The sequence below is a fragment of the Vanellus vanellus genome (assembly GCF_965231255.1).
Source record: "Vanellus vanellus genome assembly, chromosome: 4".
NCBI lineage: Eukaryota > Metazoa > Chordata > Aves > Charadriiformes > Charadriidae > Vanellus > Vanellus vanellus.
Genome location: NC_138909.1, coordinates 59,858,367 through 59,876,257, shown reverse-complemented (window position 1 = coordinate 59,876,257; position 17,891 = coordinate 59,858,367). Strand labels below are relative to the sequence as shown.

Sequence of the window (17,891 nt, the reverse complement as noted above, 5' to 3'; positions counted from 1 at the left end):
ATTCTAGGATGTGATCTCTTCTTCCCATTTTCAATCAGTAAGGAACACTTCTTGTGTCTTACTGTTAATTTTTCAGCTGAAATAATAACTTCCAAAGAGAAAAAAAATACCTTAATCAAGCAATTTAAATAACAGCACACAATTACTCTATTTAAATTCAGTTGGCGTGTGCATTGTTCTCCAGCACTCAAACAAGAAAAATGAATTTCCTTTGAATTCATCACTATCTATGGCTTCCATCTGTTTTAGTTCAAACATAAAACTTAGCAGAATTTTCACTGCAAGAATATGATGATGAAACTGTTAAAAAAAAAATAAATCTCTTAACTGTAGACTGAAACCGTATACTCATGTCCCTAGAAAGCACAGAATAACTATGGAAACTTTACCGAGTTTTTCAAGTGTCTGTACATAGACACCCAATTCACTTTAACCTCTTAAAGCTTTGTCTTGTCTTATTCTCGCTGAAAAATGATTGTTGGAAATACTTCATTTTCATCTATTGTATCATAATGAAACATGGAGAGATGAATAAAAATAAAAATGGGTCTTTGCTCGCTGTGCCTCTGAAACCCTGACTGGTTTTCAGGAACATGAGAGGTGCCAATGACAGTATATCGCGACAGAAGATCTGCATTCTCTAATTTTATGCCTAACAGTAGCTTTACCTTTTAATATACTTCCTGATGGTAGATTTGGATTCAGATAACCAAAGAAATATTAGCCACCACCTGAGTGTGTCAAATTGAAGCAACAATGCTTTGAAACAGGGATGATGTAACTAGTTACCTTGTCTTTGATGACATATGCATGCTTTCCGTGCACAGCAGTTACCACTGAGCTAACTGGTCACAGGTTTCAACCCCTTTGTGTTACTTAGTAATGTTTTGCAAACACACAGAATAGACAGAAACTCAATTTAATAATGGACTTAAAAGATAAAATTATTAAAACTGGAATTAATTCTCCATAGGCAGTAAGAAATGAGATCAGATTTAAGAACATCTAAGAAAATATAACTTCTGCTTCCACTCTATAGAGGAGGAAAATTAGGTAGCATTTAGTTAGCCAGTTACTTACTGACGCTTTGTAGAGATTTACAGCTCGAAAAGAAAAAAACCCACAAACTTTTGGCTTTACATTGGAAATCTTACAATACTATTACATGCTATCTGAATACTACAGGTCTTCCAATTGATTACAGATCTTATGAGAACCATGAGCAGACTCTATAAAAGTGTCTTTCAAATTAGGAGAACACAGGCCCTTATGTAGTTATGTAAAATATAACCCTAGGAGCCTCTAGAAATGGAGAATGGATGGGAGTAAATAACAATATGAAAAGAAATATTTTTTTTTTTTTTCCTCTCAATTACTTCAATACTGAGACTTAATTTCTGCAAAGCAAGCCTGAAGTCTCGGGTAACTTTAAAGTTAGATTGTGTTAGTCTAATTATAACACCAAAAAGGTAGTAACATTTGATCAGACCAAATAAAATGCCTTGGGCTCCCTGCCCCAAAATTCAATGGTAAATGCCACCTGAGAATAAGTACAGAAAACCAGAATTCAGAAGAGTGAGCTAATGCACAGCAAATAGTTGAGCTAAAATTGAAGCCCACAAATATTAGCTACATGCTTACTACTGTGGCCAGATGATTTGAACAGAGCCCAGAAGGGTAAGTGGAACCAGCATTCTAAAGCCAAGTGTATTTCTGGATTTTGTCAGACAAACAAAAACTGGACAATTAGGTACATTATTATCCTCCAGGAGCTTTGAAAAAAACGTTTGAAAGGGAAAAACCTGAATTTATCAGTGGACCTAATTTTCTTTTCAGCTTCCACTGCAAAGAAAGGGAAAATTAACCGGCTAACAGTGGCAGTGGTTTGATTCCCCTCCCACCCTCTCTTGGCTACCTCTAACAGAACAGTGCGTCTTCACAAATGGAGGTAGAATTTTGTACAGCAGACAAGTAAATTTCAAATAAAACTATGAATTTCTTGGGGGAAAGGAGGGAAGGATGAAGGGGAGAGGGAGAAAAACCTATGAAGATACTAAAGCTTAAGTTTTAAACAACCGTAAACAAATGTTTTCAATAAAATACAGCTTGAGATTGACCTTCCATGCGAGTTGAGAAAATAATTCATTTGCTATTTTAATATGAACCTAGAATCTAAATTAGCAATCAGTATTAATTCAAATATGCAGAATGGATGACCCTTTTTTCTTTATTTAGCATAATAACATACCTTTAAGTGGATCATGCTCTGCTCTCATAATGTCAATAAGGGAGTTTTCCAAAGAGTGCATATTCAGACTGTCATACATTCTATTTCGATCCTAAAAGAGAACAAAATCCTTAGTATTGGAATACAAATTCTGTACTTTTTAACAGGAAACTTGATAGGGAGACAAAGGTGCCTTCTAAAGGCTGTACGCTCAGACACTATGGAGATGGACAACGATACAAAAGCTTAAGATACCTGAATTTATTAACAGTAAGACCTGATTTTATTAACAGTAAGTTTAATAGCATCCAAATATAAAACTAGAGATGCACTGTGAAGAACTCTTCTGTGTATGCACTTTGATAGCCTGTGATTGCCTGTTTCCTTCAGAAGAACTGCTTGAATCAGTTCTAATGATCCACAGCAGAGTTAAGCGTTAGGCTGTTTGATGCAGGAGAGTAATGTCTGCAAGAGCTCAATTTCATTTCACGCAGAAGTTAAATAGTGAGTAAGGTAGGGAGCTACAGGACAAGAAGGACAGCCACCTCGTATGAAAGAAAGCATTTTCTTGGTGGTTGGCTAAGTACCCTGCGTGGTCCCTCAGCCCCCTGCTGAGACTGTGCTTCCTGGCTTCTGAGTGATTAATTGGAGACCCTTTGCATACAAAGACTTGAGTTACAAATGGTCAACGCTAAGTGGTTAAAGGTTCGAAAATTAAAGCCACACTATGAAAAGAAAATGTCACAAAGCTTACTAATAGATTACCAGCCTTAGAGAGGACAATTTTTTTTTAGTTATTATAATATTTATTTAGTTATTATAATAAATCAAATGTTTTCACTGATTTGATGGTCAACTAAGAGATTTTCTCCCACATTTTCTAATGCATCCAAGTTACGGAGACAGAAAAAAGATGACTTCTTTGGTCTTTCTGGGATAACTTCAGAGACTGAAAATAGTTTGTGTAAAAACCTTTATGTCTTCTACTTGCAAGGCTTCTGGCTGGACTGTATTGCACTTAAAGAAATACTGTAACCATGCCTTAATTTTATTGTTGTCTGCTCTCTGGCTGCACTGTAGTAATTCAACAAAGTAGGATGAAATACACCACACACATCCCCTTACCATTAAAATTCACTAAAGATGCAGCCATCCACTTAGTACATATTAAATGGGGACAGAAGGTATGAGACCCACACTCACTGTGATTTTCCATGACAGTTTGTCAGAACATAGATTAATTTCAAACTACATCCCTCAGCAAGCAGGCATTCTTCACGTTTGGTGAGTTTTGCAGGCTTGGAAATAGAGGTTTTCGAGAAATCAGAAACTGTGACTTATCAACAGCTTTGCAAAACAAGCCATGATGAAACTAAGATTTTACTTTCTTAGAAAGTTTAGTCATCTTGATACAATGTTGGGATGAAGAGAGAGAAGCCTTTTTTGCCAATTCTCTCCCTCAAACAACTATAAAGAGGAATGGCTTCCTGCTATGTTCATTTGATCAGATGCTTTATTTTGTTTTGGAAGCTATTAGATAATTTTAATGATAAATTTTAAAAGTAGGTTTCTCTTGTCTCCTGCCATGTCGCAAACCACACGCCATGACGCTTTGCGAGGTGATCTTCTACCCAGTTTGAGCACCAACAAGTCGACAGTACTATTTTAGTTCACAGCAGCCTCATTTTGGGACTGGCTGGCTTTTGTTCAGTTCTCTAGCTGTCCTGAGAAGCAGCAGAATGAAACTGAAGTGACTAATCTGCTTCCATGCCCTTGCAGGTTTGTTTCTCAATAGCACAATGAAAAGAACCTGCTTACCATAGCAAACTTGCTTTCTGTAGAAGGTGTGAGCAGTGACAAAGCCAGATCTGTTCCCTACTGTCCCCTAGCATTCAGAAGGTATCTCATCAGGATTTTTAATAAAGTCTTAAATTCAGCTGAAGTCAGTAATTGGTAGGTATTAAGTGCTCTTGCAAAAACAAATGCTGAGTAAACAGAAAGCGTGCTTTGCTACCCCTGTAGCTGATAGGGGAAAAGAACTACTATTGCTAAAAACTGGACTGAACTGTATGTGTGACACTATCTTTGTTACAGGCTCACTAAATAATATCTTATTTATTTTTTGGTCATTGCTATACACATGTATGTTGAGGTAACACATGACTATCTGGCAAATGGTCATTACTGCGCACTTAGCTTTGCTCTGGATGGCAGAAGCCTGTAAGAAAGGGCTCCATCACAGTTAATTCCTAAAACCAGCCAGCTTGGTTGTGGATCTTACAGATAAATGCAAAAGTAAAACATGTGACATGCGTTTGTGATTCATCTGTAAACTGCTCCAGTGGCTGACATGGTGCAATGATTGTAACTTCACCCTTGCATCATTCTGGTTTGCAAGTTCTGTGTATTCAAATTGAAAGGTCTTGCACTGCTGGAAGCAGAAGAAAAACTTTTCCCATCTCCTTCACACCTTAGAAAGTTCATGGCCATAAAGCTAAAAAAGGAGGTTTGTTTCTTTGAATTGTATTACTTGTTCATTTCTGGCAGTGGAAACATGCAATAGGCATACACCACACAATACAAAAATGTTGTGAATACGCTACCGTAAAGCAGGATTTAAATATGGGAATTGCGGGTAGTGAGACAGCAGAGTACACCACACTATGCACTAGTGAGTTTGGGTAACATCTAGGTAATCAGTGCTTCAAACTTTTAAGATCTATTCTGATCCACATTGATGATCTATATACTACAAAACAACATTATCTGAAATTTAACTATCTCAAAAGGAGTAAGTCATTCTTTGGGTACAAGGTTAATTTTAAGCCTTTGTGCAACTCAGCTTTATAATGCTAAAACACTGCTTTGTGCTCCCCAAATATGTACACCGTATCTTTAAAGAGCACATTTATCATCTATGCAAATATGAAGCTTTCATTTCAAAGCAGAACTTAAAAGTATTTCAATGATGTAGGAGGTCATATCAGCAAAGATTGTCTAGAAAGTTCTGCTGTAGAAAAATAACCACAACAGTTTAAAAGGGGATGGCTCTACTACTGCATGCTCTACTTGATCAGAAAGCTTCCACTGTGATTTTCCTCAATCTTTGGGACAAGCATAAGAAGTATTACCCCTGAACATGATTGTTTCAGATAGTTTTCCATGCACATGGAAACAATCCTAATTCTTGGGACTATCTTTAGTTTCATTATTTCAACACGGTTGATAAGCAGTTATCTTCTAAAACAACCTGGAACTACTTTTAAAACAACATGGAAATAGTCCCAAGAATTAGAACTATTTCCATGTTGTTTTAAAAGTAGCTCCAGGTTGTTTTAGAAGATAACTGCTTATCAACCGTGTTGAAATAATGAAACTAAAGACAATCAGTAGTACAAAGGCACTGATACATAAGTGTATATATTAATACAAGTTTTGTATTATCCTGATTCCAAAAGCCCCTTTTGTCAAGGCTGAATTCCTGTAAAATATTTTGCATTTCCCCTCACCTCTGTGGCTCATCAGTCCTGTGCTAAGAAGCAAGTGAACTCTTGCTGTGTCAGAAGGTCCATATATCAGTGGAATGTCACAATATAATGCTAGTTTTCTCCCCGGAGCCGACAGTTAACCTCTCCCAAGCACTACAAATTCTCACACTAGCTTTTCACTTCTTTTAAACTGTATAAACATTTGAATCCTGCTTCACCTACCTTTCCAATACCAGAATCACAACTGCATTCATACACAGCAGAATTGAAAATGTGGTTTTGGTATAACTGCCGACAGATTCAGAGGTATATGGCTAAGTGACAAACCGTCACCTCAACTTAAAAGTTAAAACCATGTAAGAAAGTTTACAGAAAAGTGATAATTATTTCTGAATTTTTACAAATTTACACAATACAGGAGAAGCACAATGTATCCTACCCGCAGAATATGGCTAGTACTAGAAGGACTTTTTTGACAATGTGCAAAATACATCTAGAGCGCGCATTTCAGAAGTCCTCCCCCCATACATCTAAATGTGGAATGAGTGAGAGGAGGGAGCTTTCTCTGAAGAGTAAGTTTCAACACTGAATTGTTGGACAAATAATTTTTCTTGGGACAATCTATTTCAGACTTCTAAACATATCCATGCAATTTATGCAGAGATTATTCTGTTTGAGCATTTGCAGAAATGCAGTGCAGTCACATCTCAAAGCTTATATATTGTCATTTATGCACAAAAAAAAAATACAAGGAGAGAAGCTATTAAACAGTGAATACGATTTTGCCAATCTTTAACCACAAACACTAAAAATAGCTGTTCATAGTTAAGAAGTCAAGCAACTTTGAATTTTGGATACATGCTTTAAACTACTTATCTGTAGAACTACTTCTGACACAGATACTAAATTTAGTAAAAGCAAGTATCTTTAAAATCTGCTCCTTTACATGTCCTTTCATGTTCTAAAGAAATGTAGCACCATCTGATGGAGGCCGGAAACAAAAATAATAAAGCTTCTATTCTCAAGTACGGTTTTAGCAGCCTGCAAAGACTCTGTAACTTTGACCTTGCTGAATTAACTGGACTTTTAAAATGCCCAATTAAACAAACTTTTTTAAAAATCAGTTCCCAAGTTAACAAGTTCCACTTTTTCCCCATAAAACTGACCTGAATAAAAATGCATTCTAAGACTAGAAAGTGACAGATGATTTAATAATAAGGTAATCACAAAGTTCCCGAATATAGTATTCAGTGTTGATGTTAGCAGTAACAACCTGACAATTAAGTACATTATATATTCTAAAATATCACCTTTGCTAACATCCAAACTTCACGTCATTCTCATTTTAGTGAAGACATACTGTAATCATAAGCCCCTTGTTGAAACCATAACTAGTGTAAATGAGAAACTTTTAAAATGAAAACCTATGACAACCACAATTTTAGTTCTATAAAAAAGCAAGGACGAAGGCTTAAAGTAGACACATGAAATTGCTTGGTTACTTTCCATGGTATCATTAGCGGTAAAGATGAACTATAATACCTGGTAGACATCTGTGAACAGTCAACCTGACAACAAAAGTGTTTTAAAGTTAAAATGACACAATCTGCTATGTAAGCTAGCTAAATTGAGCCTAAAATGCACCAATAACAGGTCCTGTGGCAAAGACACACTTTCTTCCCAAATACATAAGCATTTAAAAACAAACAAAAAAATCCCAACAGCATGTACTGTATCCATACTGGAGTACTTCAGCTCAAGAATATACATTCATAAACTGGAAACAAACCAGACACATTATGGAGATGATTAAAGGCTTGGCAAGACTGACTTATGAGGCAAAACTAGAAGATTTGTATATTAATAGCTTCAACAAAATAAATAAGGGAAAAATTAACATTTGAAGGGGAAGTTATTATTCAATTTTTGGGTTCTTTTTGGTTTGGTTGTTTTTTTCCTCCCTTCTTCACCCTCCTCTCCCCCCCCCCAAGACAACTTAGCAGCTAGATACTCCCAATGTCTTCAAGTTTAACATGAGCTGCCAAGCATTCAGCACTTCTGAAGAAACAGGCCACCTATTTAGGAGTCTAAATACGGCATCAAGAACCCAACTTTAGCAACTTGATTTTCATCTAATATTGACTGGTATATCATCTAGATGAACCATTTAAACTGTTACCGTACATTTATTAAACTGTACTAAAACTGTCATGCTGAGAATCTTAAATCCTCCAAATGGAAGCGATTGTAAGATGGAAGCAACATGACAGCCGTTCAAATTAAGTATCTAGAACACCAGTTGTAACACACAATCTTAAAACTTATTTTGTTTTACAAGTGTTTTATTTTCTTTGAAAACTTTAGCACATTTCAAAAATAACTAGAAAAAGAAAAATCTGCATTTGTGAGAGATGGTACCTCACCATTTACGTTTCTCAGCTGGAGAGCTATATTCAACACAATAATAAAGCTCAACTTTTAGGACACTGCACATACTGTTTGTTTGAACAAACAGGAAGGACAAATCAAGGTGAAAACCACCCAGACAGTGTATTTCCTTAACTCAAGAGGGACGCAGAAACTAGATTCATAGAATGCAGTGTTTTTACTGGAATGAAAATAGTTAAACACTGAAGTGTGTTACACTGAAGTGTATTATTAAAACATTATAATAAGTTTTAGTAAGCTTATTTGCAAGATATTAAGAAACATTAAGCTTGCACTCAAACTAGGGTTAGCAGACACTGCAATTTTTTAAAATAAAATTAGAAACAGTCAATTATTTTCCTCATACAACGAACGTAAATGAAAAAATGAATATACAAAACACTGATTCCTGTGCTTGCATTTTGGCCATGGAAGCATGTTTTTGGGGGTAAAAAACAGCATCTGAGATTAGAAATATATTTTTAGCTCTGTGCCCTACATTTTTTTTTTTTTTTTTTTACTGTAGATCAGGGAATAAGAGAATATTCATATTCTCTAACTCCTTGACATACAATATAAGTCCCTAAACTGGAATCCCAGGGGCTGTATGTGGTCAGTGGTGCCAGGTATGTTCTTCTGGAGAATTAGATTATCTAAATGAGGATCCTAGATTCTCTCAAAGGAGAGAGAAATAGGCTCCTCAATTAAACGCTTAAGTTAGATGGTATGAATGTCCGACAAGACTTCTGATTGCTCCTTAATGATTCTGGTATAAGGCAACAATCCCTTCCCTATACGAAGCACCTATAATGGTGCAAGCAGCGTGGCAGAACTTAGACTTGTATACATAATTTTGTCTATGAAAGAATTTTGATTGATGTAGTTTGTGTTATCTTAAAAACCTGAGGGAGAAAAAATAGCTTCTGACAGTGAGTCACATAAGAAAAACTTGTCTATTGGCTTAATTTGCTCATGTTTAAATCAGTGTTGCCATGATGTTTAACTACTTTTATTTAAAAACAAAGCAAAAACTCTTGAACTTTAGAAAATTCCCCTGAGACATGTCCTTCATAACTGCTGCAGCTTAATGTGGCCACTGTGAGTTCAACTTCAAATGGGTATGTTTCAGTTCTAACTATGAAGTACAGAAAATCTGCTTTCATCCCTTTAATACCCATAATTACTTATTCAGTTATCAGTAGTGACATTCATTGTCACTGGTATATTACTTTAATGCCAAGAAACATTATTTTCATCAGAATTGATGTCAGTTCTATACTGACCATCCATCAATGCAAACAAAAGAATAAAGACGTTTTGTGGAAGGGAAAAGCTTTGAATTTCTATACGATTCCTCTGTGTCTTGTTTGCATCAGGTACACGTTTTACAGAAACTGGATGAGCAGCTGACACTGCTGAATGCCATCTGGACTTCACAAAAAATACACAGCATTTTAAAAAACGGTAGCAGAACATTAATCATCTACAGAAAGTTAGTCAGTGAGGACACTGACTTTTCTAAACTGTTTTCATTTGTTAAGCTTGAGCTAGCTGAAGTTTGGAGGAGAGGTGCTTTGTCCCCGCCATACAAAATGATCACTGCAGTTAAAACAAAGATGCTTGATCATGCGAAAGAGTATTCTGCAAAGCTGTGAATGATACAGCATGTACTCAACATGCATGCTAAAGTGTGTTTGCCCTGTGGAAGCTTGGAAGAAATAGATAACTTCTACATACACAAATGTTTTCGTGCAAGACTTTCCAAATGGCACAAAATTTAATTACTGCTATTTTTGAGTATCTTCTGAAATTACTACCGTATCTTTAAGAATCTTCAATCTAAATACCTCAGCCTTTTATGGAAGGAGACAAGCAAATACAAATTAGCAAGATGGGTGTTTGACAGCATCGCAATTGCCAACACAAGTCCTCATGAAAAGATGCATGAGCTCCAAGCTCTATTTAACTTTTTCATTAGGACTTGCAAAATATCACAGTCATCTCACGGAATTAACTATATAACAATAGTATAATAACTGAAAAATAAGAACAGTATTTCAGTGTAGCAAAGAAATTTATGGAAACATCTAGTGTTTCCACAATAGCAGCAGATAGTACTGCAGATCTTCAAACAGCAGTATTTTTACTGTGTTTTGAACTCTGACTTCATCACATAAGGGAGATTTAAGCATAGATAGATCTACAGCATAAACATATAGGCAGACAAACAGGTCCCTTTATTTGGTGTTACTTGGTGGCTCTGGTGCTAACAGGTAAGACCAACAACAATCAAGTGTGCCCACCTTCTCTCTCTGACCCTCTCTCCAAGAAAACCCCAAAACCCAACCAACAAGCAACCCTAAACAGAAATATAAAAGTAATTCATTATAAAGTTAAATTGCAATGATTTTTTTCTACCCTACTAGATAGGCATGATTTAGATTATAGCTGGAATGCACAAGACATTTGTTTAGATATAAAATAAGTTTGTATGTATTAGATGACTGCCGTAGAAGCTTCTGAAAGTTCAAAGTAATAGTCATACAGACTTGTGAGGCATACTGAATGAGTAAATATGTTCACAGCTTGTGCTTAGCTGCATATGAATTCCAGTGTATACATCACTGGAGTTTCTACCTATGATGGCATGAGTATTTTTAACGCTGTTCCTTAGGCTAACATCTTCAGGAGACATTTCAGTGTTTACTTTCAACTATTCTTGGAGCCCTCCACTGCAAAGCATCACCCATCAGTAATGTTTTCCTCAACAGATCAGGTTGAATACATAAAGAATGGCACCTTTTTTCCCATCTCTCCACCCACACAAAAACTATTCAACTATGACATTCCAGCTAGCAAGGCTACTTAAGGGAATGGGTCTTCACAGTATAGGCAAATCCTCTTAAGTTCTCAGGTCCAATGCATATACTTGGAGCAGAATTTAAGTATGTCCAAAAGTCACCATTAGCCTCAAGAATACTGGAAGTATCAGAGCTCACCTGGATAGCATCGAGACATGGCCAAATGAAACTCCAGCAGCAAAATGGTAAGAAAAATTGGAACTCCAGTGGGAAATCTGGTCCCTGGGAGCACCCTTTTGCCACTATTACAGCTACATAAGGATCAGCTTGCTAATTGATGCAAATACAGCTGTACAAACTCAAATACGGTCACAATTACAAAAAATGAAACTCTAGGTTACTCTGTGTGAAACCTAACAAAACCCAACTCTAATAGTCTTACGTGGAGATAAACAAGTATTCTAATTATTTTCTCTGCATATTATATATATATATTTTTTTTTTTACTTTTGCTGGAATATAGTAGCTCAGTGCGAGACAAAAAATGAAGCTGACACGGGTGTAACAAATTAAAGTCCGTACAGAATTAATGGAATAATCTACTTTCTATTTTAAAATGCATCATTTCTAAAATAAGTTGCCCATGCTTTTTTTTGTAACAAAAAGAAAACATGCAAAAACTGAATGTGAATTGTTAGAATGGCAACAGAGATTGGGATCTAAAGAATAAAGGTCTCCACTAACAAGAAAAGTTATGACTAGATTAATATAGGTAGGAATGGGAAAAATAACATTTTACCAACAGATAACTGAGGCCGGAGTTAAGTGACTTACCCAAAGTCACATAAGATGTCACTGACAAATTCAGGAGGTGAACTCAGATCTTTAGTTCTACAACACATCCTCCTGTTTAACACTTCTAAATTACAGTGCTTCCAGCCAAAATATAACGTAAAAATTGCTAGAATGTGGAGGAGAAAAAAAATCTCACTAACATGGAATGTCAGCCTAGAATATCAGTAAAAGATGAACATGACAAAGACTCAGAGCCATCTACAAAAGTAAGAAAATCTATGTACAAGGACAAGTGAAGAAAAAATCCTGAGTTTTGAAGGGATTTACAAGAATAGGAGTGTTACCATAGGCAGAAAATACTTGGTGGATTAAACATACTTTATTCTATTGCTGCGTCAGCAGCTACAGTTTCTATCTTTCTTGACAGTCAATATTCTTAATTGTGAGAATCATACATTGCTGAACACACTGAAAAAGTTGGGGTTAGTTGCAATTTAGGACTAAAAATAATATAGAAATACCCAATTTTCAAACCAAGTATCAGGGCTGTTTAATTCTCCTTAAAGTTAATGAAGCCAAAATGCAAAGACTACGAACACACCAGTTACGTACCATCCTTACCTGCAAAGGAAGGAGAGTATTACTGTTGTTGTCAGTTCGGAAAACATTATCTTCAATCCACGATTTTGGTGTCAGTGATGGAGTGGAGCGAGTAAATTTAGGAGGAGCTATGACATTACCAGAAAAGGGCTTCTTCAAAGGAGAGATCTGGTTCATAGTTCCTGGAATTCCCATGTTTCCAGTTCTACGATGGTCTCTGCCATGCATTCCTCCCCAGGATATATTTCCTGTGCTCCAGCCGCTACTCTGATTGCTCCAGGGCGACTGCTTCAGAAGAGGCTAAAAAGAAAGATGCATTTATATTATTTTGAAAATACTTAAAATGTTTTTCTGCTTAAAAAAGAAAGAAAAGGCAAAACAACAAAAACCAGAACAACCAACCCCCAAGTTGTGCAGAGATTTCTATAAACCACTCTTTCCTGATAATGCGTGAATTAAATACTCAGGTAAGGAAGAAAACACAGCCTCATTAAAAAAATTGTGATTCCTACAACCCCCCCCATGCACCTCCCCCAGAAAACCCACAATACTTGTGCAAGCAATTTAGATTATCGTTTTCATAATTGGTAGCATTCTTTAAAGCTATGCAGTAGAACAATTCCAGGGTGTAAAACCATATTACAAAAACCCCTGAGACCATTTAATCATACATTACTTGGTATTATATAGTGAGATCTCTGCAAAAATAACAAAAGAATTTCAGAGGTAAATTTTAAAAATTATTAAAATAATTGTTACTCTATTAATAATTATTTCTACTCAGTTTGTAGTAGTATTTCACTACAGTAAGCATAAATTTAAAAATTAAAATTCAGATGGCAGATTTCCCCCCCCAGTATTTTGACTATCATTGTCTCAGTATTACCTTATAAGAGCAAAAAGAACACCGATTACTGTACAGAGAATCTGCTTGAAGGAGCTATCTTAACATTTCCACATTAAAATGCATTATTCTGAAGCCACTGCTCAAATATTTCTGGAGTAATGAACGGGACTATCTGTGGAATTCTGCAGGGTGAAATCTGGGGGGTGGGGTGGCGAGGATGATTTTTTTTTCCTATTTAGACACAGTATAAAGTATTTCTGTATCTAACAAGTGCACTATATTCCTCGATATGAAAATGTAAGTAGCCTTTAAAGGGAAGATTTTACAGCATGATTAACTTTTTATTCCTAAGCTACAACTTGTGCTAAAAGGGGACCTATAGAGGCTGTCATACTACCAAGAGGTGGACCCATTGAGCCTGACAGTGAAGAACAGTATTTATCTTTAGTGTTCTCAAATCGGACTGCTCTTGGAAAGGCTTTTTCTTAAACAGAAATGGAGGTGGGGTGGATATTCTAAATTCAGTTCTTCTGTGAAGTCAAAACACAGTACTTTTAACTCGAAGCTTAGCTGCAAGCAGCCCTCAGCTTGGGATTCTAGTAACTTAAAAATTTAAAGCATGCCAGTATGTTATGTATTAGATAAAACGGAACTTTCTGAAGACGGAAAGATAAAATTATAACAATTATCCCCCCAAGAAAACAAACAAAAAAACCCACTAAAGCCATTTTTGGTCAAGTAATCAGGAAAACATCCCATTCTATATAATTATAGATAATTATGTTGTAAAACTTGAATACTTTGGTTGGAATTTTGGGAGAGGCAGGCACTCTATTGTGAAACAAACCTGAAGAGATAATGCCAAATGTTAACAAACCTCTAATATTGCTAGCTATGCTGCCATGGCACTGTTTTAAGTTTACCTACAACTTGTAAGTGAGAGAAAATTCCCGCACACCTCACTGTTGGAGAACTGCTTTGGAATTTGTTTGAAGAGGGCTATTACAGATGTTCAGGACAACTAGCTCCTAATCACGATGCATCCAAATCAATTCTTGGACGGGCACACCTAGTGTGAGACTCCTGTTCTGACAGAAATGCTTCACGAATCCAGCTCTACCGATCACAACTGACAGGATTTAATACTAGAATGAAAGAAAAATTTAAGATGAGGCCTGTATAACCTCGGCCTTTCATAACTGATGTGGCCATAAGGCACTAGCAGGTATTATTAAGGTGGATCTGCTTTTCTCCGATTTGTTCCAGGAAGAACATGTAAACTTCCATTTCAGCACGGGATCGCTACACCGCTCGATTAAAACCACCGTGCAGAACCACGGTAACCCCGAAACACAGCGCTGCCTTTGGATATAAGAATTCAAGTAATGCCGGGGGGGGACACCAAAAAAAAAAGGCGGCGACGTTGACAGCTTTCCCATCCGAATCTACTTTCAGGTGTGCTGTGCCCGCCCAACCGAGGGGGCCCCGGTGCTGCCAGGGCAGGGCTGGGGCTGGGGAAGGGGCTTCCCGGGGAGGCGGTGCCGGCGGGGGCTGTCAGCCTCATTGTTCCGGGGACACCGCGCTCGCTGCGGCCGACTGCGGGGGGGAGGGGGGGGGGGGATATTTTCACGGCGAAACTCCTTCTTGACAGGAAAAGGAGCGTTTGCCCTCTTTTATAAGAGGAAACTCGCTCTTCCTCTCACGCCGAAAAGAAACGGCGTCTCCCGGGTCGTCCGGGTGACCGGGAGGGTCAGTCACAACCCGGGCGACGCGGCCGAAGAGGCCGCCCCGCCGCCACCTGCCACCCGGAACGGGCGGGGAGCAGCGGCCGGGCGCGGGGCGGGCTGCTGCCAACAGCCACCCGGCCCGACCCGACCCCTACGGCCGCCTGCCAGCCCGGGCCCCGCAGCGGGAAGGGGGCGCAGGTGCCCTCCCGCCGGCCACCGGCGGCCCTCGGCCCGCCGAGCGCGGCAAGGCGACCGCGGCCGGGCCCCGCCCTGCCTCCGCCGTCTCGCCGGGCTGTCACCGCCGCGCAGCCTCGCCCGGCGGCGGGGAGAGGGAGAAACCGCCCGGCTCCCGCCGCTATCGAAACGAAACGGAGCGGACCTCACCGCCCCCTCACCTCCCTGCGTCCTCTTCCCCGTCCCCCCTCACCCCAGCTCTCCCCCTTTCGGCTCCGGGCTCCCTTCCGGAGCCGGCTCGCCCGGGCTCCCTGCCGCCCCGCCGCGGCTGCCCGGCCCTCCCGCCGCCGCCCGGTACCTGGTGGTGGTTGTAGGAGTTTCTCTGCTGCAGGAAGGCGGCGGCGGCGGCCGCCGCCTGGTGTTGGTGCTGGAGCTGGGGGCTCACAGGGGATCTCCGGTTCTGCTGCTGCTGTTGCTGCTGCTGCTGCTGAGGTAAATTCATCTGCGGCGGCGGCGGGGGGGCGGCGGCCGAGAAGGGGCTGCTGAAGGGCCCCGCGCAGGGGTTGTGAGGAGACACCGGCGAGAAGCTCTGGAAGAAAGCGGGGTTGATGGATGACGGGATCCCCGGGTAGAAGCTGGTCTCGGATTCCGGGCTCGGGGGCGGCATCGCGCTGATCTGCCCGCCGCCGCCGCTGGAGACCGGAGGCTGCTGCGTCTGCTGCGGAGGCGGCGACGAGGTCTGCACCGACCAGGGGGTGCCGAAGCCGGGCAGCGGCGGAGGAGGAGGGGAAGCCGCCGAGGAGGAGCCGCCCCCGCTCTGGTGATGGGGGCTGGGGATCTCCGGGCTCTGCAGGCTGCTGAAACCAGAGCCGAGCCCGCCGGGCAGGAGGTTCCCGGGGCTGCCCAGCAAGTGGCTGTTCGGGGGGGACTCCATGGGGGGCGGCTTGGCTCTCGCCTGCAGATGAGGAGGAGACGGAGGCGGATTCACGCAGGAGGCGGCGGCGGCCACCCCCACATTGGGGTCCGCGGACACCGGTCCCCCCGGGCAGGAAGGGGCGAGCCGCTCTGACCCCCCCCTGTCCGCGCCGCCCTTGTGCTCGGCGGGGCCGAGGGGCCGGTGGTGCGGGTAGTCCCCCGTCCGCGGCGGCTCCGGGGGGTGAGCGCTGAGGAGCTGGAGCTGCTGCTGTTGCCTGTGCTCCTGCTGCTGGTACTTGTCAGTGGGGTGGCTGAACTGCTGCTGCTGCTGCTGAGGGGGGTGGTGATGATAGTCTGGGGGGTGGTGGTTATTCAGGGGGTGGCTGCCGCCGAGCTGGGCTGGGCTGCTGAGCTGCTGCTGCTTAAACTCTTTCCTCTTCTGGCTCAGCTGAGGAGGCGGCGGCTGTTGCTGCTGCGGTTGCTGCTTGTTTAAATCCTGGTGGGGGCTGAGACTGGGTTTAAAGTCAGAGGAGGGGTGGCCGAGAGGGGGGTGTCCTGATGCGGGGCTGCTGCCCAGCCTCTCGCTGCCTGGCTGTGGCGGCGGCTGCTGTGTCACCCCCAGGAGCAGCTCATCCTGCATGGTTTGGTGATGGGCAGCAGCGGCCGCCGAGGGGGAACAGAGAGGGCGGCGGCGACCCGCCGGAGGAACCGGTTACAGCGGGTGAGAAGGGGCAGGGGCAGGAGGAGGAGGAGGAGGAGGCGGAGGAGGAAGAATGAGAGGCGGCTGCCGGGGAGGGGAAGGAGCCGGCGGAGCCAGCGCCTCCTACACCCAAGGGCGGGCTGGGGGTGGCCGTCTGCGGGAGCCCGAGGCGGTGATCCCCCGTGCGGCGGGAGAAGGGGCGGTGGGGGCTCCCCGACACCGGCTCGGCGAAGGGGCGAACTCCCCACCCCGGGGGTCTGAGGAGACAAAGATAATTAATAAGCTGGGGGTGGGGGTGTAAACACCCGCCTACCGCAAACCACTATATAGAAACCAAAAAAAAAAAAAAAATAGCTGCTTTCTAGAATAAAGCCCTCTTCCTTGCCATAATCGCTACTCTACTGGTTTTAAAAATATCGGAGCCTTTGGATAATAAATTATCCTATTGTTATCAGTTTGTTTTTTTTTTTTTTTTAATGTTTTCCCTCTTCTGTCGGCACCCCCGGTGGGGCGGCCCTTCCCGCCTGCAGTCGCACCCCCAGTAACCCCGCTACATCATCATAAACACCCCAGACGGGTCGTTCCCCCCTCGACACCCTCCCGTTCCCCGGTAACTCCTTCGTCCAACAGCCTCCCCCCCCCCCCCAGCCCTGCCGCCGCTACACCGTAGCGGAGGGGGACAGCGGGGCACTCGAGGCCTGGCACTGGCGGGGATAGAGGGAGGCCGGCCGCCGGTACCCCCGCACAGCAGACGGCCCCAGTTCGACAGCGGGACTCCGCTCAACTCCCCACCCCCCTCAGCCGCCTCTCCCGCCCCCACTGCCGGCTCGGAGCCGGCTGCACCGCCCTTAAGAATGCCGGAACAGTCGTCATAGTTACGTCACGGCCACCACCCCCTTGCCCGCCCGGCCGACCTTGGTAATGAGCCGGTGAGCCCGCCCCTCCCTCATGAATAATGCATTAAGTTGGGCGCCCTGTCCGCGGCGCCGCTGCCGGGGGGGGCGGGCGCTCGCGCTGACCAACGCCCGCGCGCACAGCGCCCGACGAGCCGGGTGAGCGCTACCACTTGAGCTGGGGGGGGGGAGGGGGCACGGGAGGGGGAGGGAACGGCAGCCTTAAACGCCCCGAAGATCTGCCGGCCTTTTGGGTGATGAAGGCACTCACTGGGCCTCGGCGCCGTACTTTCCCTC

General features: G+C 42.3%; 1 protein-coding gene across 3 annotated transcripts in view; it reads right to left on the bottom strand.

Moving 5' to 3' along the window:
- Window positions 1-16,724, bottom strand: part of CPEB2 (cytoplasmic polyadenylation element binding protein 2) — a gene marked incomplete at both ends in the record, with an annotated part of 50,793 nt that extends 34,069 nt beyond the window's left edge. Inside the window, 3 exons of one of the 3 annotated variants that reach the window (XM_082482358.1) lie at window positions 2,249-2,339; window positions 12,360-12,638; window positions 15,445-16,724. In XM_082482358.1, coding sequence (XP_082338484.1) covers window positions 2,249-2,339; window positions 12,360-12,638; window positions 15,445-16,641 — 1,567 coding nt within the window. Of the gene's footprint in view, window positions 1-2,248; window positions 2,340-12,350; window positions 12,639-15,444 lie in introns of those variants that run through there. The other 2 variants (XM_082482359.1, XM_082482360.1) reach the window with 2 other exon arrangements.
- Window positions 16,725-17,891: the final 1,167 nt, after the last annotated feature.